General features: G+C 31.4%; 1 protein-coding gene across 1 annotated transcript in view; it reads right to left on the bottom strand.

Moving 5' to 3' along the window:
• LOC139481688 (uncharacterized) overlaps nucleotides 1–24,183 on the bottom strand; it is a 39,397-nt gene extending 15,214 nt beyond the window's left edge. Inside the window, exons 1-5 of the mRNA XM_071265152.1 lie at nucleotides 23,970–24,183; nucleotides 21,767–21,937; nucleotides 20,108–20,223; nucleotides 18,263–18,428; nucleotides 16,761–16,877 (exon numbers count right to left, since the gene is read on the bottom strand). Of these exons, the coding sequence (XP_071121253.1) occupies nucleotides 16,761–16,877; nucleotides 18,263–18,428; nucleotides 20,108–20,223; nucleotides 21,767–21,937; nucleotides 23,970–24,042 (643 nt within the window). The 5' untranslated portion in view covers nucleotides 24,043–24,183. The remainder of the gene's footprint in view (nucleotides 1–16,760; nucleotides 16,878–18,262; nucleotides 18,429–20,107; nucleotides 20,224–21,766; nucleotides 21,938–23,969) is intronic.
• Between the last annotated feature and the right edge of the window lie 1,082 nt (nucleotides 24,184–25,265).

The following is a 25,265-nucleotide window of genomic DNA, read 5'->3' as shown; positions in this document are numbered from 1 at the left end:
AACAATGTTCTTCCAATTCTTGAACCAATGCATACAAACATCATAAACTTAGTCTTCTGTGCACGAATTTATGATTTTCTTCTTGTAAATTTCGTATAATAGTCATTTTTTTATTTCAATCGGTCAGTGTTGTTGTGAAAATATGGCAGGTAATTAAAGTTCGTGTTTTGAAGCCGAAGTTTAACGATTGTCACCTGTTTGTCAACAATCGACAAAAAATCAACAAAAAAGCATGGAAATTGAGCACGTGTGTAACATGTAAATTCGTATAATAGTTTATTTTAAGGACATTCATGGGTATTGTGATCACCGGATTTTTACGAGATGGGTCACACTGAGGTCACTTTGCATACGGAAAATATATCGGGGGAATTGCGTCCTGGAAGCAAGCAATTAAATTAAAGTAAACTTCTTCTAAATATGAATAAATTAAAGAATTTTCTTCAGAAAAAAGTATATGTACATAAGTTTTATAATGAAAACTATCCGTTGAGTTATAAAAAAACATATGCATTATTTTTTTTAATTTGAGGTTTCTTATGACTTTAATTAAGTATAAATGAATATAGTTTGATATACATTTTACACATAATGCCGGGGAGACACATGTACAACATTAGTTGGTTCAAATATAATATTACTATATACTACAAGGAGGTACAGTTCTTTCATTACGGCATAAACAAAATGTTTAACCAAAAAAAAAAATGTGCCAAACGCCTAAAAGAGTATAACGTGTCATAACCCGATTTGCAACATTTCTCCTAAAACTAAAAATTGTAAAACCTTGTTGTCCATCAAGAAAAGAAACAGTGTGACAATTTTCAAGGAATGAAATGCCGCTAAGGAACAAGGGCGTAGAGGTAAATCGACAAAAATGGGACAGACATAAGCACGCAGTCTACAATGTTAACGTTACAATATTGACAAATGATACGTGTACACTTGTGTGAAATAAAGCCGGTCTTTTGTTTTACTTTAGACGTACATGGACGTTGCATTGTTGTGAAGATAGATATTGCTTATGCTCCGAGGCATTCATGCTTGCCAAATATTTTTGGCGAGGCTCTTGTTTCTGAATCCTTAGTTTTCTGTTTAGTGCTTTGTGGACTTTTGGTTATGATACTGTTTCTATTTTCCAAACTTTTGACCTCAAATGCTTGTTATACTAGAAACTATCAATATAAGAACAAGAAAATGTAATATGATTGGCTAAAAGACAACTCTCCACAAGAGACCACATGACACAGAAAGTAGCTGTAAGTCCCCGTACGGCCTTCAACCATGAACAAACCCATACCACGTAGTAAGTAATAAGAGACCCAGAATGTCAATTGTAAATTAATTCAAACGAGAAAATAACGGCCTATATTGTCTATATCCCCATCTTCTTGAGCATCATTGAAATATTTGCCACTGGACATTAACACAAATGGATCTCTATCCTAATAATTTTGATTTGAAATCATGTTTTTTTTCTCAGTAGTATAATATAATATGATCTATTTTATAATTCGTTCAACAATTTAATCTCAGTTTAATCAAAATAAAACGAGCATTGTCGAACGGTATATAACGTACGGCCGTTGTAAAATCGCACGTGTATAGGGAAACTCATACAAGTAAGCTAGACTGAAAAAAACCCCAACAGTGTACTATTGACTATTACGACTGCCTATACGTTAGACAGAAGGTGGCTATACATGGTCAAATAGAAAGTTCGAAACAAATTATACTATAAAGCTACATTAAAAAAAAATTCCATCTAATCAAAATGCAAATAAGAAAAAAAAACCTTACCCTTTAGAGTATTTACTAAACCAAGGATAAAAGTTACAACACAGGGTGTGGTCACGTTTCTCCAACATTTGGTAATTAGACTAAAATAACATTAGGGATTATGGGGTCCTCTTAAGGACTGGGTCTTGATATCTACCTGTAATTCACCTGTTCTTGACCAAAATATTGTTAAAAAGGTATATAATTTTTAAAGATATTGGAGACTTTTAAAAAATGTAGACTATTAAAAAATGTATATATGATATATACATTTTTTAATAGTCTCCCAAAATTGTAAAAGTCCATATAGTCTAACACAGTGATGTAATTTTTTATTTTATATAAAAAAAAGATGTGCATGGTATGATAGACAATAAGACAACTCTCTACAAGAGACCAAATGAAACAGAAGTTAACAATTACAATGTATACAAAAAAAGAAGATGTGGTATGATTGCAAATGAGACAACTATTCACAAGAGACCAAATGACACAGACATTAACAAATATAGACCACCGTACGGCCTTCAACAATGAGCAAAGTCATACCGCATAGTCAGCTTTAAACGGACCCGAGAAAATAAATGTTTAACAATTCAAACGAGAAAACTAACGGCCTAATTTATGTACAATATAATGAACGAAAAACGAATATATTACACAGCAACGACAACCACCGAATTACAGGCTCCAACACTCCCCCTTATCTTGAGACATTGGTGCAACAGAACGATAAAAGAACTATACAAAAACATACATAAACAAGCAACAAATAATCTAAGACTAAATTATCAATCACTACACATCCAGTATCCGTTTCCGTACTTTTTTGTTCTCTATTTTTCATAATAATGTATTATAGATTACAATGTTGCGATCTTGAATAAAAATTAACATTTTATATTTTGAGAGCTATTAAGAATTTATATATCTTGAGTCATTAGTCTTATATAAAAGTACAAAACGCAGTTTATTATCACCGATACAGTTTATTCAAAATTCTTAGTCAACTTGCATTAATTATCCAAAACTTAAGTAACAAATTGAAAATACTAGTAGTGCACAATATTCACCAAGCCAGTTCCCACAGTTAAACACTATAGAGATCACGACGCGACGTGATGTACCCACTTTGTATCAGCTCCGTTTTCGTGGAAAAAGTGGATAGATATACGACTGACTATTCATCTACTAAGACAGTATACCACGAAAACTGGCTTCGGCTCTAGTGATATACAGACAGAACGTCTAGGTAGATATACGGTTCTTTGCACTAGAAGACAATCGCTTTTGTGACTTTTTACATAAATAAAACTTGGCTGTTTTGCATCGGTTTAGATTTTAACATCTACATGTAACACAAATACAAAAATATATCAAGTAATAGAATAAATTACTAAAATGAGGTACAGTCAGTGAACATTTCGATTTTTCATGTTACTTTTAATAAAAAAAAATCTTTTAAAAAAAAAAATTTCGAGATTATTTCTTCATAATGTTTTATGAAATTTTCAGTTTGATTAGAATTTCCCTTGTTTATTTAAGGATTTTTTTGTCGAATAACCTTTTTAATTTTGTAAATCAAATACGGCGGATGAAAATAATTACGTAACCGTTTCTAGTTATACTCGACCAAAAACATATGGATATAGGAAGATGTGGTGTGAGTGCCAATGAGACAACTCTCCATATGGTTTGTTAATGTTTTAATATAAATATTTTTTAACAATATCCAATTTTACAATATTTTAGTTAAGACCTGATATAGTTGAATTACAGGTGATTATCACGATGCCAGTCCTTATGAGGACCCCCTAATCCCTAATGTTGTTTTAGTCTAATTATCAAATGTTGGAGAAAAGTGACTAAACCCAACACAGAATGCTAAACCATGCCATGACATAACATACGCCATAACTACTAAATATGTTGTTACAAGTGCTGTCACCCCATTTATTATTAATTATGTTCAAAATCGGAAGTTAGCGCTTATCTAATCAATTTCCTTTGATAGGTTTGGATTATTTATAAGAAAAAATACACGTAATTATATCTTGTTTCCTGTATAATTGAGATCTTATGTATTATTTTGTATACATTTTAAAATGTTTACAATTATGTATTAAATTATATGTTTAAATTCATTTTTGCTCATATATGTAAAAAGCAAAATATTGTATATAATATGGATAAAATGAGAGGAAGTATGAAATACCTCGATGAGAAAAAACACCCCAAAAAGTTAATAAAAATATTTGTTTACTTTAAACAGTCCATGCTGTTCGTCAACATTCACACCGACCGAGCTATACACATTGGAAATTAATTAAATAAGACTTACAGTTGCAAGTTTGATGGTTGTTGCTTACCGTTCAGTGACAAATATTTCATGCAAATAGTGAACGATAATAAATTTAACAAAATTATATTATATGTTGTTTCTGAGAGTAGATTGACCACAATTGCGAATTTTGACTACCATTATGAAAGGGGGCATGGGGAATAGTGACAGAGGTATGCCTTTCCACATGCCAAACGGAGTCTCAAAGAGTTATAGGAACGGTTATATGGCATACAGACAATAGATAGGATAGATGTCTGCAATCCAACTTGTCACGGCTATGTACATTCGTCAAAGCCAATCAGACAGAAAATGTAAGTTTTTTTAACAACATCAGGATGAAATGTACTTTGGGAATAAAAATTGGTATTGTTTTGAAGAGTCAACAACCCGGCCAAAGAGCAGAAAAAAACTGAAGGCCACCAATGAAATAAAACAAAAAAAAATCATACAAGACTAACAAAGGCCACAGGCCGCTGACTTTGGACAGCCACAAACATGCAGCGAGGTTAAAAATGCTTAGTGAGATCTCATCCTCGCCTATACCTCTAGTCGATGCAAACCGCAATACACACAGTAAAACTCAGTTAAAAAGAAGTCCGTGTAACTCAGTTTGAAAAGTATCTTATTTGGTCGTTTTTACTGTGATATGTAGAAGCGGATTTAGGGGGGAGAGGGACACGCCCCCCTCCCTTTTCTGAAAAAAAAGAGATTGATTATTAATAAACAAATTTATATATTATATAGGGAATTACTGAAGCATGACCGGAGCGGGCCCCCTCTTATGACAATTTCTAGATCAGTCACTGATATGAACGGTTCACGAAGTCGAGGGAAATTATGACTATTAAGTTACATCTGATACGACGATAAACACAAGCACAAATCGCTGATGCCACTAACGTCCATCAAGCGGTAATTAGTTAATTAGTCAACGCAGGCGCCACTGGACATTCAGCAAGCATCAATAAATTAGTCCATCACAAAACACTGGTACTTCATTTACATATATCCAATATCAATAGAAAGTATTTAAACTTTCTAGGAATGTCATTGTGCATTTTGAGCTCCTATTGTTTAGGGATTTACTTAGCGTATCACGAATTTTGACATGGCATACTATCTTTCTAGTGATCGTAAAAAATATTTTTAATTATGAGATGTTCTATGATTGCCAATGAGACAGCTATCTATTAAAGACAAAAAAAAGTAAAAATGATAGGAACAATTAAGACTTATAAGTATAAGTCATGTTTATGTTGTTAAATTGTTGCTATAGACTCAACTATAAGACAGTTATTTTTAGTTTTGATTTTCAAAGCTTTTGATTGGCTATTAATTAATTATGACATCATTGATCGTTTAACATTGTTACTGCCAGGTCTTGTGTCTTATCAAAGTTTATACAAAGTTTATTCATCATTCTATATTTTATTACAACTTATTTATACTATTGACATTATTATCATCATTCGATATTGATACGTTTTCCAAGGATATAACTGTTCTCAGATTATTTGCGAAGTGTAATTAAATCATAAACACTCGGACATTGACCTTTCAGTGATCATGGCCGATCGCCGTGCACCTCGTTTCAGACAGAGGTCTAATCAGTGGAACAGTTCCGACCCAGCTAACTGGACTGCTAACAAATTGAAAGTTGAATTGGAAAGTATTAACATTTTTGTTCCTGTTTCTCTGGGAAAAAACATGCTTAAGAAAATTTACATGGATAATATCGCGCGTAGGAACATCGCCCCAGCTGACCAATAGATGACAGGCAACACCTCACAGACATTTCAGCATCATCAGACAATGCATCAAATTCAACTACTTCTGATGCAAGTTCTAATTTGAACACAGACACAATAATAATTATTGCCAGTTCTAATCAAGCTCCCGTTCAAAGAGATTTAACCTCGGACAGCGGAAGTAATTCGGCTAGAAGCAGATCCGTGACAGAACCGCGGATGAATTTTCAGATTGGAATGACCGGAACTACGTCATCTAATATGGCGGCGCCCAGTGCCAATGTTATCTACATAATTCAGATATATTTATTTTACAATCACCAACAGTATGTTACACATTGTCATTATTTTGTCCGGCTTTCTCATCTTATGATTTTAAACTATAACTTTATATTATGCAGAATGATTTTAAGGATGTGGCAATTACAGGGGTTTTATTTGTCAATGTATTTTTTCATAAATGACAGTATTTCTGACTTTTTCATAGTTTGTCAAAGTACATGCTGGGTATTTAATTTGTCTCACTATTTCCCCGTACGGTTTTCATGAAAGACTTTTTTCCTGGCAGAACTTTTGTACATTAGGTCATATTTGAGAAACACCCATTAACAAATTTTCTTCATCATCAATTTTACTTAAAAAGTAATCTTTATGCACTTAACTTAATTCTGAGGCGGATAATTTTCTTAGTTGTGTTAACATAAAGTCATCTCTTATATCTTTGAAAGTTGGAGTACTTTGATTGATTGTCATGCAACATGTCCTAGATAACTACGGAAATAAACCCCACATCGTAGTCATAAATTTGTTCTCGTTTTCTGGATTGCGACATTGCCGAATAAGAAATGGAACAGGAACTGCTCTGATGCCACTCTGATACATCTGACATTGATCAATCGGAAAAATTGAAACGTGAGGTCAACATATAGATCAAGTATGTTTATTCCTTTCATATTGTCATACAGTAATAGTTAACGGTAGCATCATAGAATTGATAAAAAAAAAAAGAAGGTTAAATGTAACACATATGAAGTCATAATGCAAAACAATGTACAACAAATACATTGAATAAAAGAAGAACACATTTTATCTTACCTCCTATACATTTCCAGGAATATGATTGGTTAAAAGCATCCGCGTGCAAACCGTGTATATTTGATATTAGGTTAGTAGGGAGGCGGGGCTTATCTCATACACGGTTAGTAGTGGAGTTACGTCCCTTTATATTCCTTATTAGGTAAGAATGGGGCGGGGCTTATTTCATACACGGTTAGTAATGGTGTTATGTCCCTTTGTAAAAAACAAAACGGTACTGAGAAAAAATCTTAAAAGTTCCAACAAACGAAGAAATTGATGATTAAGATTGAAAGAAATTCATAAAACACATTTAAACCTTACAAGTCGTTATTGTTGGCATCTGTTTTTGTAGGATCAATGGAAGTATTTTCTTAGCGCTAACAGTATTGAAGACTTGCTCGTTTTGAGAATCACTAGTCTTAATTTCACACGTTAAGATAGTCGGTAAGATAAATTCGTTACATAGTGTGCTAGTGACGTAATACGGTATATATGGGGTCAGTAAATTCCATATGGGGATTCGAGCTTCGCTCTCACCCCATATGGAATTTACTGACCCAATATATACCGTATTAGGTCACTAGCACACTATGTAACTAATAGTATTTGTTTAAAATCTAAACATTAACAATATGATTGTTTCTAAATCACACAACGTAAAAAACTGAAAATAACATATCAAATATACACAGACACACTATTAGAAACAGACATATATCTACATTGATTTGACATGCACATTTTGATAAAATTGATGTTCACTTTAGACATAGTGTTGTCATGATTTTAACAAAAACAAGGATCAACCTTCAACTTTTAAGGACTTTACCTTCGATAATTTAGAAATTTTAACTCGCTTTTTCTTTATTCATTGATCCACCCATTCATTTTTTTGCTATTCAAGACATTTTATTTCACTTGATATAGAACTGGGGCCTCGAAAGGTATAAATAAATCCAGGGCACATAATCCCCATTATCAAACATAAAAACATAATCATTGCTTTTTATAATCACTGTTTGAAATTTTCGTCACAGTACGTCACATTGAAGTTGCAACATCGATTTATTTTTTGATAATAATCGTAGTGGACTTTATTTGCATTCATATCAACAAAACAAATCGTAGTTTCATTATTATAAGCAACATGCAAATATTGTTTAATTCATACAGTTTCTATCAAACAAGTTAAAATATCTGTGGCAAGAAGAACATTAGAAAAATACGTTTACAATGATAGTTTTTAAAATGTGTTACTTTATGATTTTTTTTTAATAATAAACAAAAAAAACAAATCGTCTTTCTAAGATCAATTTGGTGCGGTACACCCATTACCAACAGTGAGGAAAGAGCAATAAAAATAAACATCGATACAGATAGAAAAAAAATGTACAAAAATGTTCGAGTGCATAAAACAAATCCTGAGATTTCTGATACTCGATATAATAAAAAAAAAAAAAAACCCACCTTACATTGATATATATCATAACAGACATTTCATTACTAATATTTACGTTAGTAATATATGATTTTTTTTCAGAGCCTCTGAATATATAAAAATGGACCATGAGTTTTTACAAAGCATAAATGTTTTCATTCGTCCTACCTTTACACATATAATGACTACTTATTGATTAATGCTATTGAAAAACAATGATCTTAATGAATTTTTAAACACTTTGGCATTTTATTTATAAAAGTTATGGTCAATAAACGTTCTAGCCAAATGCAATATTAAACAAAGAAGCTTAAGCTCATATAATATATAACTAAAGATAACGCCCCCATTAAACGCGGACATGTGTTTTGTGTTTGTTTTCACAATTACTTTCATTCTATTTACATAGTTCTTTGATAGCATAGAAAATATATTTCCGAATCAAGGACGTATATTATGGGTTAGTTATACATCCTTGGTTTGAATATAATAAAACTGGTATTCCATTGTTTGTAAAATAGATAGCTGTGAAGAAAGTATAAAATATAAACATTTAACAAAAAAACATCCAAACCATTGTCATTGAGTCATTGAGAATTCAAATGATTACATTCAGAAAAATCAGTAACTTTAAAGCATAGAAAATAGAGCAAATAAATTGAAACAAATGATCAGTCAAAATCCACCAAATGATGTAATTGAAGTAAAACGTATAATATGGTATAGACACCTCTAAATTATAGAAGACCGTATATAAAACTCTGATATTAATAAGCAGATGTGATATTAGTGCCAATGAAATAACCCACCATCCAAGTCACAATGTGTAAAAGTAAACAATTATATGTCAAAATACAGTATCTAAGTATGTTTTGGTCTTCTTGTCTTGTTAGGTTGCTGTCTGACCCCCAGTCACACCTCCTTTTAATCCATACTTATGATCTGAACACTTGATATAAGTTTCTTAATCTATAGTTTTCGGTTTTGCAACTACAGTAACATGACTGTATTCCGAAGAAGCATCAACAAAGCACGGTCTTTCCCTGCCAGTCTCATTTGTATGGCTGTAGTCATTTTCCTCCACAATTCCTATTTTGGACATCGTATCATAATTGCTTTCATCTTTGGGCGGCATGTGATTCAAACAGCTATGATCCATGTGATCATAGGTATCTTCTACTGGAGATTGTCCTGTTGTTTGATTGGTGGTTCTGTCTTGATTCATTGACCGATCAACTTGCGCATAAACTACATTTTTACCATCAACAACGATTTGATTTTGGGAAGAGTTTGATTGTAGTCTTTTCATTCTGCAAGTTAATGACAAACAATAAAAAAACCCATAATTTGCGTAAAACGGTAAGTTGCGTGAAACGATTTCAAAGTTACGAAATATGAAACTCTTACTTTTAGCTTGCAATATAAGAGAAACATATGAATTGAAATTGAGAAATTATCACATTTTCCCGACAAACGAATGTAGTATTTTAATTACATATTCATGATATCAATTCGTACAACACGTGTTTTAATGTATATGTCATTCCACTTTTACTGCCATTATTTGGTATATCACTTCATTTGAATTTTGGTGTATAGTTGTGTCAGTGGCAATCATACCACATCTCCTTATCTTTACTAGTATATTAAAACATGTAAGGGAAATTGATATCTATATATATAAATATAGCTAATGAATGCATAATAATTGAGTTATAGCTACCGAATGCACAATAATTGAGTTGCTGACCTGTTTAGTAAAAGAAAAGAGATGTTTACTTCATATTTTAACTGATTTCCATTGACAATATGCCACCACTCATGAACATATGATTTTGTTTCATTCTTTAATGAAGACTAACCCCTTTTACATTATTTTAACAGTTTTCTTCATAAATGGATTATTTATCATAAAATAACAAAATAAAGGCTCAAATTTACAAACCTTATGATGATACAGATGATAAATATTACAACTGCTACTATAATGATCAAACTTGTTGCAGCAATCACAGAAATAAGAAGGATCTCTACAAAATAATTTAAGATTAGCTTAAACAATACACCGAAGAACAAACAAGCGTATAGCTATTTGTATGTGTGTGTGTTTGTGTTTGTGTGGTTGTGAGAGATTAAGGAAGTGCAGTTATTACATGAGTTTTGAAAATGAATTATATAATGAATTATTCCTCAATTTCTTAATATCGTATGTACAATGTATTATAATTTGAACTGTTTACCAAATATCTACTTGAATTTGGAAATAACGGTATTGTATTTAAAAATTGAGTTCACAGAGCGATGCTACTGAATGCTTTCAATTTTGATAAAAGAACATTTCGAGGCTCAAAATGTGACTTTCATGTGTATCTTGTGAGAAATGACATACCAAAAAAAATAAAATAAAAAAATAAAAAAAATCGGATTTCAAAGTGGTGGCTTTCTTAGTTACGGACTATTAGAACGTGGAATTTACCCCTTCCAAATATGTGTAAAATTATCGTTACAAACGAATTGCATTATAATGTGTGATTTATTGTGTTAATTTCTAAATAGAATAAGTGATGCAAGATAAAAATTAGTAAGTTGGAAGCAATGACCATATTTTCCAAATTTACATATTGACACAGTTTCGGAGAATGTTTTTGCCGATTAATTGCATCTCAATGATTTTCATTACGCTTTTAGAAATGATTCCATATGTTAAGGAATTTAATAAAAATCCATCATATTTACTATTAATCGGAGGTTGGTCATCTGGTGACTTCATTTTATTTCCATTAGTTTCAAGGTCAGGTATTTCACGACTTGCACACATACAATGTAGTTTTCTATCACATCTTATGGGAAACCGTTCCAAACGTCCATCTTCTTTAACTCTAGCAGCGATACAAAATTCAGGATTTGAAACTAGTTTAGATATAAAAATAAAATTTGAAAATAGAATATTGACACTTGCTTGACATTTCTATTTAAACGAAAGGTACAAAAGGCAAACATGTTATTCAATTGGGGAATAAAGCACATTGAAAATAGCTCCTAAAAATGCATTAATTGCACCGATGTGAAAACACAATTCAAAATAACGAGAAAGCGCATCTTAATGTCAATTCTAATGTGAATGCATTATTAGGTTTGATGCAGTCAGATGGAAGTGGAATCTGAATTGATGTATCATACGAGATACTGGAAGAACTTTAAGGTTATCAGCACTAGACCAAATCATACTTAGTTTATATGTTTATATGTTCGTGAGCTAATTGAGTGAGAGGAAACATGAGTACATGCAGTTGTGTTACGTATCATACCAAATACATATGCCTTCCAATATTACGGGTTAGAATGTACATCAATGATATAACAATGAAGAATTATTTGCAATTGACAAAAAGGATACGTCTTCGGTCACGCGCATGTACACCAAAAAAAAATTTTTTTTATCTAAAAGGTTCAAATTATCAGCAGAAATTCTATGAAAACACAAGTGAACTTTTAGTCCATTGTCTTAAACTGTCTTTTTATACTAAATCAAAACTTCAAAACAAACAGTTCTAAACGAAGTCCGACTTTATACAAGGAGACGTCACAGGGGTAGGAATGACACTGAGACAACTATCCACCAAAATTGAAATGAAAAGTAAAATCACAGAAGTATTGTACTCCGATTCAAAACAGAAAGTCCCAAATCAAATGGCAAAATCAAGAGCTCAAACAAATAAAACGAATGGATAAAAACTGTCATATTCCTAATTTGGTATAGGCATATAGTCAATGCACATACGAAACAGGTATCAACAAGGTCTCGAATACAGAATAAGTTAGAAAATGTTTATCCCATATGCAGGTGAAGTTAATATATTACTACTAATATGAGAGAAATTGATAATTTCAAAATCAAAATCTTCCGTTTGTCATATATTCTGGTACTGAGATGACCGTGTATTTCAAATTTGAGGTATAAGTATAAAAATGAGGCTGAGGGAGCCGTGGTTATGGTTTCTTTAATTTCTATTTTTGGGGGATATTTTAAGGAAAACCAGAAAAAATTTGATTGTTAATGGAAAAAAAACCCAACATCACCAATATATCTGAATGTGAAAATTAATGACCTGGCTTCTTTGATCTTCTTGTTTTTGACAAGTGTATAAAGGAATTCCGACTCATATTAAAATGAGAAAAGGTAGATTTTAAAAAATTAATAACTCAGCCTTGATAATCACAAAAATAAATGGTTTGTTCTGTGGTAGTTTGACTTACAATGTATTTGAAAATAAATATCTCAACAGGTCTAATCGAAAGTATGAGATGGCATCAGATTCTTCATAAAATTCATCTTTTTTCCAAAAAAATAAATCGGGAAACACTTCCAAAAACTTTTAACAATAAAAGTATAAATATTATCAAATATACTTGAAATGATTGAAAATGGGTTTCTTTTAACTTGAGGTATATTGTCTCAGGAACACTTACCTCACTTTTATTACAGGGAAGTAACTTCATTGAGGCAAATAAGCTCATGTAGGAAATTTCAAAACCAAAAGCTTGTCTTCATATCAAATTGTTTTCACTGAGAGCTTCTTGCAAGAAGCAAGTTCTGTTCTCCTTGGACATGGGCCCTTTTTTTCAGGATCAATGTTTCTTATTTATTTGTCATTTGTTCGTTCTGTATTCTGTTATTGTTGCATTCCCTTTTTTAAGTTAGTAATTTTGTTATTAACTTAATCATGAGTTTAAAAAAAAAACAGCAGTCACATACTTAACTATGAGAATTACATTTTTGCTTTATCCTACATTTTGGTCTTTTAATGTTGTCCCTAAAAACTTAATTCCTACACTGAATCTACACATTTTGCTTTGAGACCAAAATATTGTCAAAAAATGATTAAAGCAGAACTTGCATTTTCAGACTAAGAAAAGGTCTGGGATTAACACCCAGAAAGCATGATTTAGCATCATTTGTATAGCTTCTTGGGGGCTTCAGCAGCATCAAAACCCTTCTAAAAAAAATTGTAATATGTTTGGCACTAATTAATAAAAAGGCAAGTTGCAGCAAAACTTTAATACTGTGTATGTATGTAATACATGTATACGCAGTTGGCAAGATTCAATCATGCAGAGGATAATGGTTAATTCTAATTAAATGGTACTTAATGACAATGATTATACATAATAGTTACATGTATTATTTATAACATGTATAATAAAATTCATTTAAAAATTGTATGTTTTTAAATATTATAAATATAGTTGTGAAAATGAATAATCAGTCCCATGTTTTAATGAAAATGAAAAATCTTGCTTCAACAGTGCAGAAAATAAATAATCTGTCCTCTTAGTTTACAAAAATAAATAACCGATCCAAAACAAATCTTCCTGCCCCCCCCCCCCCCCCAAAACAATATCAAATGGTCGTCCTCTAACTCTTTTTTTAACAAATATTTTGTCAATAAGAAGCTCAAGCTTTCTGATCACTGATTCCTCTGTGTAGCATGTTTTATATTTTTTATTCACTTTATCAAATATGCCGTATGTTATCCAAAAGTAATAAATTTAAAGCGTATGCTGACATTTTTATGTTAAAAGGCATTGTGTATTATTTCTTTTAAACGATTTTTTCAATTTCACACGGATAATGGTGATATACAGGGTTGAAAAAACAAAAAATTGATAGAACAAATATGACAGAAACTAAAGTTATTTTTTGTGAACGTGTAGTCGATATAATTACTTACATGTGCCCTGAATCCATCGTCGAGTATTAGATAACCAATATGTTCCCATTCTTTTTACAATGTCATTATCATATACCAAACTGTAACGTGATAACATTTGAGATGGTGGTGGACAGATATCAAAAGAATCGATCCATGTTCTGTTATCCATATTTTGCAACCGGTTATTTTGAAGATGTACAACACCTGCAAAGAATAATATGTTTTCATTTTTTAATAGAAATTTATAAAACAAATGCATGCATGCAGTTTAGAATAATGCTACTACTATTGCCGTTTGCTATCATTCTCTAGATTGCATGACAAAAAAATTTGAACGTTCTTTTATATAAAGATAGAACGCATAATTCGTTAAAAACAAATTGAAAAACAGCGGTTCACACAATGCTACACGAACCAATAAACATATTAAATTGGCACGGGAGGGATTGTACTTTCATATATGAATACACTATCTTTCAATTAGTTTAAGTGGGGTCTGGAGCTGGCATATCAGTAACTGGTAGTAGTCCTTTGTAAATGTATTTATCATTGTCATATTTAGTTTTTTTTTGTTACCTATTCTGACTTCGGACCTGGACTTCTTATTTAAATTTAGTTTTACTGTGCGTTTTGATATGTGGTTCTTCATTCTATATTCCTTTTGCACCTGCCTGAAGTCAGGAGCCTCTGACCTTTGTTAGTCTTGTATGTTTTTTTTTTTTAACTTTAGTTTATTTATATGTTTTGGAGTTAAGTGTGACGTCTTTTTTCACTGCACTAGTGTACAATTTTATTTCGGGTCTAGCCGAGGACCACCTCTGGTAGCGGATTTTTCTGCATGCGTTGAAGACCCATTGGTGGCCTTCGGCTGTTTTCTGCTCTTTGGTCGGGTTGTTGTCTCTTTGACATAGTCCGCATTTTAATTCACAATTGCATCGCTCTATTCTACCTCAAATGTACATATAATAAGTTGCATTCGCGTTGATGCCAAAATGACATTGATGATACAATTATTTGGACTATATTCATCTCCATTGTAATAAGTGACACACTATTTTCATCAAATCAAAGTATAAGTGATCATTTCAAATTAACCAGCAGACAGCAAATCTCGACAGAAAGCACAAGCCCAGGAATAATAGATGTTACATTTAAACGGAAAAAAAAGAAGTGTGGATAAAGAAAAATCATCGCTCCTTTCCGAAATTGTTAACATATTGCATAAAGTCTTGCATTTTACTGCATTATATCAGCCTATCACTGCATTATGTCAGCATATTACTGCATTATGTCAGCATATTACTGCATAAAGTATGTTTCTTTATACTAGTTGTTATGATATTCCAAAGCTTGCATAATCTACCTTGAACTGCTTGATAAAGCACGGTTGCTTACCAAGAAGATATTAAACTAGAAGTTCCATGTGTCCAAGTTAAAATCTTAGAAAAATATCCTCCAATTGTCGAAACCACAATCCCCTCCTTTTTTCATTTCATGAATTTTGCCGAATCAAACTTATCACCGATTTGTAATTACATGAGTAACACAACCGTGTGTATATTTTTTACAAAGTCGGATTTGTATTTCGTTTAAAATGATACATTAAGCACAGTTAATTTGATTTATGAAACAAACATTCATCAATTTTCCACACTGTTTATAATTCTATAATTGTTGATTTACAATGTAAACGAGAGAAAACTGAAAAATATATTGTTAGTATTGTGCGAGCTCGGCCACTTAGGTTGTATTCACTCTAATTGAAATTTGCAAGTTCTCCTTATTAACATCTAATTGATCAGTTTGTCTTTTTTTTAGCCATTGCGTTGTCAGTTTATTTTCGATTTATGAGTTTGAATGTTCCTCTGGTATGTTGCGCCCCTCTTTGAAAGTATTTTAAAAAGATGAAAGGCCTTTTGGACAGACGACAATATTTAGAGAACTTTCGTCAGTTGTTTGTTCATTATTTAGACGACAATGACTGCTGATAACTCTTCTTGCTATCACAACGGATAAAATTACGTCTGATGATACTTGAAATTGGTTTAAAAGCTTGACTTATTTTGATGCGTATGTATCTGTAAGTTAAATGAACTAAACTAATTATCTTTGCTAGCCAAGGGTAACGATCCAGTTCCCTCCTCTCCACCCTTGGCAGATAAAGCCAAAATTTGTGATAACAATGTTTGGCCATCTATCGATTGATTAAAGACACACCCATTCCGAATACATTATTCTTGACCAATGGTAGCATTTGAAATCTCTCTAGTGTGGAGGTAAAATACGGTGGCGTCTAGAGTCTACAATCTTCGTGAGGCAGGAAACGAAAATATTATATTGACATTCCAACATTTATGCAAAAGCATACACAGGCACTTTTATTGGTTCTTTAAGAACACTTTAATTGTCACTAACTAAGTCTGATGTTTTTAGAGATAAAGACTTACTGCACAATCATTACGTGGCAATTGTTTACCTACATTTTCTACATTTACACGTAATTATGCTAATGACGCATTTTGATTCACTGCAATGAATGAAAATCATTACCTGGTAGTTCCAAAATTCTCTCATAATCCGCCAAGGATGAAGAGGAGCGAAAAGGATCTTGGCTAGAGAAAATTTAATCTAATTAATGAGAGTTTGTTTTTCATTCTTACCATCCAAGCAAATCTGAAAATATTCCGTTGAACAGTTTTGGGCTACGTAGAACACTGAATTATTTTTTCTGCCAACAGCTAAGCAATTTCCATTATCAAGTCTTTCGCTCACATTAACTGTTCCAATAAGATACTAAATATTACAATATTATTGATAAAATTTGTATTTAAATACCTTTTTGAAAAAAATAAAAATAGAATAAGATATATATACTTTATTTTTTTTTTACTTTTTACATAGTTATCATCGTGTAATGTGTTTTCGTACTAATAACAACTTTCACTGCTTACGGTTTTCACTGTTGAGTTTTTATTCAGGTGTGTACTCAAATTTAAAAAGCATGTCCTGTAGATTGATTTTAGGTATCTATTATTTTTGTCAATGCTTACTACGATTTTTTTACTGTTTCTGATTACTTTTCGATTTTTGTATGTCAAAAAAACGGCGTCATATGTTTTCGTATGAAAGAAAAAAATGGATCATTACACGGACAAGAAATGACTACAAAATCCGGAAATTAATATTTTCCAAAGTCGTGGTTCTGGTGATTGCTTGAATCATAAAAAAAGTTATTAAATACTTTTCAGTATTAAAAATTACTAGTAAATCGTTTTAGGTTGGTGTTTCGTTTGCTTAAATTTTTAGATTTTGATTAATTTCAGATTGGCACCTGGTTTGTACAAAATACATGATTTTTTCTAAAATAAAGTGCAGTTTTTAAAAATGTAGGATTACATATATAAAGTTAAGACTGATGTCATCTTCTTGTATCAAGGATGTATAAAAAAAAATGTCAATGAAATATTGACACGACGATAGTACTAAAAACGTATTGCATAGAGTTAACAACAGCATTTTCAACATTTTACTGTTAAAACAACTATATTATAATTCAAATATTCAAGAAACTGACATATTTTATGACAAAATGTCAAACATATTTCGTTAATAAATCAGAAATTTGTAAACCATTTGTTCATGTTGGTTCAAACTTATACAAAGTTAACATTGACCGGTTTGCTTTTAATTTAAAGCATCCGTTCTCAGAGGGCACATAGCCCACCAATTTTAGCACACCTGACCCAAGAGGGTCAAATAATATGTGTGCATCCCTTGTCGTCCGTCGTCCGTTAACTTTAACAAATCTTCTCCTCTGAAACTACTGACCTAAAATTAGCGAAACTTACTAGCCACAATTTACTAGAGTATTGAGTTAAACAAAATGTGTCAAGACGGTTGCCATGGCTAAAAATAGATTATAGGGGTAAAATCCATTTTTTTGGTGTTATGTCTCTGAATAAACAAAAATATATCAGTTGCATTTATTTTGTGACCCCCCCCCCCCCAACCCCCTAAAAAAAACAGGTAATTGTTGCGCCCTAGCTGAGTTTATATTACAGTTTCCAGGGCGGCCTGCATCTGCTTGATCAATTTGCATAACATCTCTTTAATTCCTACCTAAATTATGCTCATTAGTTGACCATGAGTTTGTGTTTTATACCTTTTTGATATATTGAAAATGCATCCTTTATATAACCATCGTTTCCCGATCCACAAAAAGCTGTCTTGTCTCCTTGGCATTTTGCTGGGTATCCTTTTGTGTTACAGGGTTGTACAACGTAATCACCTGTCAATTCTAAATAGGGCAGGCACACACAGTTTGATTGCTTCGAAATGTTAGAATTAAATACATATAATGATAGTATATAAGATCAAAATGATGCAACGAGTGCTGGTACAATATGGTATTATAAATGTTATTCTTTATAAGTTTGTTATATTATTTTGATTTAACTACATTTAAGAATTGAATGCTACTTTTTGTAACTTTATTTGGATGTAAAAGCGTTGACCGAAGTACATTTTGTATGAAGCGCGGAAGCGTGATGTGCAGTTAGCCAATCAGAATAACGTATTATAATGAAACATACATCTAATGTAGTTATTAGATATTATTCCTGCAGCAACTACAGAATAATTGTTTCATTGGTTGTTTATGAGGTACGTGTTGATCATTCTTTTGTTTTCTCTGTTGTGATTTGTTTACATTTATTTGTCTTTCGGTCGTTTTTTTTTGCCATATTTTTTTCGGCTGATGAGTTTACATGCCCATTTGATCTTTCTTTCTCCTTTGTTCTATGCCATGCCACTATTAGGAATTTGCCTATAAACTTACAGATAGGACAATCAGTTATTTTCATTATTATATGATAATTATTAACCGGGCAGATGCCTCAGTCTTCTTAATAATTGAAGTAACGTCACGAAAACCTCATCAAAGTTATCTGGCTAATTCAGTACGCTATATGCGCATTTTGTGCGCATAGAACTCATTAGTGTCGGGTGCATTATTATACTGATCTGAGCAAGAAAATTAAACAGTGTGTATATGTGAAAGTATTATAACACCATGGGTAGATGATATTAAACCGGATATGTTAAATAAACATCTTAGGATCTTGGGGTACAGATACCAGAGTGGAACATTCATTAATTGCATATGTATTGTTACGCCCCTTCGTCACTTATCTAACAATCAGTAGGATTGGAGGTTTGCCATCATAAGATACATGTACAGTAATATAAGTCATCCGAAGTGGTAATCGTCATACTTGCCTGAAGATATTGATACAAAAAGGCGATGATGTCATAGCAGAATTTCAATCAAATATAAAGGTTTGAAAAATTGAAAAACTTATTTATTGTGGTCGTTTCCCCATGTAACAATTTTGGACTGAGTCTTGAGTTCAACGACCAGTGCTGTATGTAAAGATGGCAAAGCATACTCTGTCGACTTATTCGCTCTCACTGCATATTTCAATTCAATACGAATATGTCTTTTGGTTTTAAGTCAAATCCGACTTATTTTCGAAATGATAGTCAATGCTATTACGCTACTTATAAGCTTGCGAGACCGTGAAAATTGAGCCATAAAATAAATTGCTTAGTGTTAGAAAATAATGTCAAAATACAATCCCATGTTTTACCGTACGGTATTTTAATCCCATAACGAGAAAGATTTTATTTGTACTTTTGTGTGACATTTTGATGTTTAGATATTTTAAAACATGCTGACCGAAAGTCGAACTTTCAAATTTATTTTTGTGTATGCAAAGTTTAAATAAAGTAGGCGCATCTATTTGAAAAATTGACCAATTATTGCCCGTATCATATTTGTTTATCGATATTCAATCTGGTTTTAATGATTGTTTGATTATTTTGTAGGATTTAGTGTTTTGGATATGCAAGTAAATAAACGAAGTTATCTTATAAATCAAAGAATACAAACACAAATAAGATGAGTGTTATCAGCATTACCATTTATGTAAGGTGATGCAATACTTACCTGCAAGCCAAAAAAATCGTATTGTTTGCAATGCAACAAACATTCTTTCAGTTGTGTTCCTGGTTTTACATTCACCTTTTCTTCTATTAAACCATGATATTTTAATCCATAGCATCCTTACGAAGACAAATGTAGTTTTTGTTAAACTTTATGACTTTAGAGTTCTTCTTAAATTGCCATAATAAATAAGGGAAAACATTATCGCGTACTTCCCAATCCAAGAAAGGAAGAGAAAAAAAACCCCACAGATAACTTGTCACTATAATAATTGCTCAATAAAAGGACATATTTAGAAATCAGGTTTTATTAACTGTTGCATATAAAGCCATTGTAAGCTTAACTCAATTGAAAGCTGCTTGTCAACACCACAATGTTACCGCCATGAATTGGTATCATAAACAAGAAATCTTGTGGATGTATACAACATTTTATTTTACATCTGCATACAGAAAATGTTCTATTAGTTGTTTCAGTTCTTCAGATATATATCTGCTATCCAAACCGTATAGGAACTTGCTATGGAATACTGTGACAAAGCATTTGTCAACTATATATGGAGTGTGAACAACTCCTTGGGTAAGATGTGATTCTTAAACTGTTAGCTAGGCTGCCTTCGTTGATAGTTATGATTTATAAATTTTCTACCTTTTATACTACATTATCATGAAACCTAATTAAAGAGTTTCCTATATGACAAAAGTTTCTTTGATTAATCTGAGTATAACTATTTATGTTACAGTCATTGCAATCAATTTTTTTTCAATTTCATAACTGTAAAATTTGCATGCAAAGAAATGATTGACACCATAATTAGTTTTTTGATTGATAATATGTATATTTGTTTTAAAAGATAATGTCAACCGGTAGCTGTTTTATATTACAATTGAACATTCCCTGTTCTTGATTTTGCAGATTCACTTTGTTAGTGTTACGAATCTGAATAAGTTGTTTTGAATACAAGTCAAGATATAACTATATATTTTAAAAAAATCATCTGGTAAGAATTCACATTCATATTACATATAGAAATTGTCAGAGTCCGCCTGAACTCAATTTTCTTAAAAACCAAACATCAACAGTGATAAGTATCCTATTATAAACATAACATGATAACATCCGTTCTTAAAAATATGATAAAAAATACTTCCATGTTTTCTAATTGTTAATTTGTCCTTCCTTAGTGGTTTTTCATTTTATCAATCCGTCTTGTTTCCATGATTGATCTCAAAATGTGCTTTCGAAACAAATTTGTATAGCAGTAACACGGCAGTTGTCACTGTAGACCTTTCCAAACCATATGAGGTCCCCAATGTCTTGTTGGGGTTCATGTATTTGTTTTACCAATTTGTTTTTCGCATTTCGTGATAATTTTTTGTTTTACTGTAAATACCAATTGTCATGGGTGAAAGTAAAGCACGAATTTAAATGTTCAACAAAATACAAATCATATATAATCCTGAATGCTGACATTTATAAAACCACGTGATCAAGTATCCATAAAATGACCGAATTTCCTCTATCTAAGAAAATTGGTTTTGAGAAAAAACAAATCAAATTGCCAATTATGATTAGATTTCTTTAATTCTAAAAGTGTCCTATTTTTATTGCACAATAGGTGAACTAAAAATACAAATAAGTATATACTAAACACTAATTTACCTAAATATTCTACCCATGGTAGATATCTGGCACTGTCACCAGTCCACATTAGGTCAGAGCCAAAAGTTTGAAAAGTTATATTTGTATGTTCATTTCCAATCAGTGAACATTTATTCCTGGCTTGATACCATGTATGTGTTGTCTTCGTTAAGGAAATTTGAACATTTTCACCTACGATTAAAATAAAGAATTCAGTTTATTTCTCAAAAGACAATTTGAAATAAGATAAAATTAATGCTCTCGGAAATACTCAAAACTGAGATATCAATCTTGTGTATGTGCGTATATATCTACTTCTTTTGCTGAACATAAAATTCGTTTTATGTCTGCTTCTGCATCACACCTGTTTCAGGTTGTCGGACTAGTACTCTTACAACTGTTTAAAAGAACTCGTTATATTTAGAACTCGTTTTTTGGGAAGTCTTAGGTATGTTTTGCCCTTTTTGTCGGCAGTTAATCTCTCTTAAAATGTATGATTTGTTTTTCTGTTTACTGCAATCCGCACAATCTTACCAAAAAGAAAGTTCCTTATTTGATAAAAAAATTGTATTCAGATCTTTAAGAACCTAGTTCTATTGCGATCGATACAGTTCCCGTTTTCTGTATCAAAACTTATAAACATTCACGAATTGGGCATGCCAAGTAATCAATTTGAATATTACGTTGCTATATGAAACATTCATGAATCAAAGCCACCGATATAGAAATATTGGACGACATATATTTCACTTTAAAATTCCTTTCAGAAAACTTGAGAATTCTTTATTGTTCGTATTTGTGTTTTTGTCATGTTATTTATGAGTTTTCTTCTGAGATTACTCATTTTTATTATCGGTTCTTTAATGCACGTTTTAAGTCGACTGATCCCAATTTAAAAGCAAAAGTGTTAAGATTTCTAAAATTCAACATATTCATATTTCTATCCAAAGTAAGGAGCTAAGAAAGTGCTTATATCTTATATTGTAATGGTATTTGGTGCAATAATGTAATCCATTATTGGAGCCACTGTTGTAGTTTTGAGCTTTTTTGTATCAAAAATTGCTGATTAAATTGGTACTTATTGAAATTGAAAGATCTTTTTTTTTTTTACATAAATAGTATTTATTGTTTATATCAGTGTAATAATGTGATCGGAGAGAAAATGTTTCGATTGAAAAAATGCACATAGAGTATCAATAATTCAGGGGGAGAAAAAGTAACATCGCTTATAATGCTCTTTCATCTCAAAGCCAACAAGATACCTTCATCATCGAGCTCCACTGTTCCCTGGCATTACTTGTGGAATTGGTTTAATGTAAATCACTCACACTACATGTGGGGTGATATCAATAAACTATTAAGTGATATATCTAGTGGAAATATCTTACATATACTGTTTTGAGTCTGTTTACTGAGTACTTTTTATGTCCAGACATTATATTTAACTTTATGATTAAACATCTGAAATTATAGACTCGCATATGAAGGAAGTTAGTGTAAACGTCACATTTTAAATGCATGTTTGAATAAATTTTACCCATCCCTGCACTTTTATTAATGTTCTTCCTTTTTATTGAACCATTAACATGATTAATGTATTATTGAAACATTACATGTATGTTTCAGAAGAATCCGTTATTTTGGTGGCATAACAACGCTTGTGCGTCATACTACAATTCACCTTCATATCCAAATGAAGTTCAACTTCCAATTCTTAAATGAACCTGATCCGAATTTCAAACTGAATTTGTTATTGAATACCAATGTTAGATATACTATTGGTTAACTCATTATATATTTTGTAATGCGACAGGTTCCCCGGGTGAGAACCCAGTTTAATGGTAATAGTTTGAAAGAATATTATGATTTTGAAATCTCTTTTGCCAAGTAATCTTTGTTGCTGAGACTTAAGAAAGGCTAGCATAAAATGTAAGTTTAGATTCAACCTTGAACAGGCCAATTGTTCCTGAATCAAGATATATGCGTACAGAAAAATAAACAATGTTTATTGCATTCAATGATCTAAGTTTAATAGAGTAAAATTGTTCATGTCAAACATTGCTAACATCAGCCTAACTACAAATTACTATTTCAAGAATAAGCCATTGTCCTTCGTTAGTTGCTTATTGAACCAATTACAAATAATCTAGTACATGTGGGAAATTCTAACAAATGAATATATAATGTTTTAACTCCATGTAAAAAATGAAAGAAACTCACTTACCTTTTACATTAATCACTGAATCAAAAATTAAGACCAACAAAGGTAAACAAAGGAGCTGATTCATAATTTCCATTTCTTTTCTATTCAAAGAGGACTTTTCTATACTATTTTAATCACATTCAAAAATTATTTTGAACAAATTGAACGAGGAAGTCGTAGAACATACATATACATTACAAGTGATAAAAAAATCTAAAAAAAATCACGTGTTTCCTTACATCAAATATAACTTGAAAATATCATAATCATTAAAGCCATAGAATATTTGTAATGATTGAAACGAATTTGTAACGTAGGTGTTTGATGAACAAGAATACTTCCTGGCTGTTTTGTTTTTTACATTTTGTGTTATAACAACCGTATTCTCTTCATTATCAATGTATATATGTATTTGGTGGATATAAGTTTAAAAAGGTCAATTTTTATAAAATATTCCATGTCCATAGATGTTTTTTGTTTTTTTCATCTTTGCTTGATTATTCATTAATAAATCTGTGTTTGTAACATATACGCGCAGTGTTTATAATGTCTTTATATTGTAAGTTAAAATATTTCATGTTAAAGCTAGTGCATATACCAAGTTGAACATAATAATTTGTAGATTCCTTTCAAAATATCCAGCCATAGATTGTGCGAACTAAACTATTTTTAGAAAGATTTCTGCCTCAAATTAGTGAGACAAAGCTACTTTGAGTATCACATGACTTTTTAAATCACTTTATCATTTATTTTACTCAATTAATGACATGTATCAAAAAACGTCTTTATCTTGATGTTGGCGGAACGAACAGGTTTTATATAACAAGGATACTTTATCGAAATTGAAAAAAGAAATTTGGATAATTTATTTTCTGTCGTAAAGTGTTAATGTAAGAGTCTCTTAAGAACAATAACTATCATGTTGTTTGTCTTTCCAAGAAAAGTACAACATGCGTCATACATTTATTCGACACTCCTGCTTTAAGATTTTTTTCTTAATCCCGATTTGTCGTACTTCTAATATATCATTATTATTTGGGCGTTTCAGAAATTCAAGTCATTTTGCTCAATACCAACTATATTTTGGGAGTCCTCAGAAAGTTATCTTATATTATTTTTATGATCTAATTGATTATTTTCTCTTCTACCTCCATATTTTGATTATAACAGATGCAGGGTACACGTCAAAGAAGCAGACGAAAATCAAACGTCTAACCACCTTACAGAAAAACAAAACAAAAAACAAAAACCAAACAGAAACTAACAAGAATCTGATATCAATGTCAAATTAACCAAAATGTATTACAACAAATGTCA

The sequence above is a fragment of the Mytilus edulis genome, chromosome 7 (assembly GCF_963676685.1).
Source record: "Mytilus edulis chromosome 7, xbMytEdul2.2, whole genome shotgun sequence".
Taxonomy (NCBI): Eukaryota; Metazoa; Mollusca; class Bivalvia; order Mytilida; family Mytilidae; genus Mytilus; species Mytilus edulis.
Note: the sequence above shows the minus strand (reverse complement) of the source record. Positions and strands in the feature narration are given on the sequence as shown.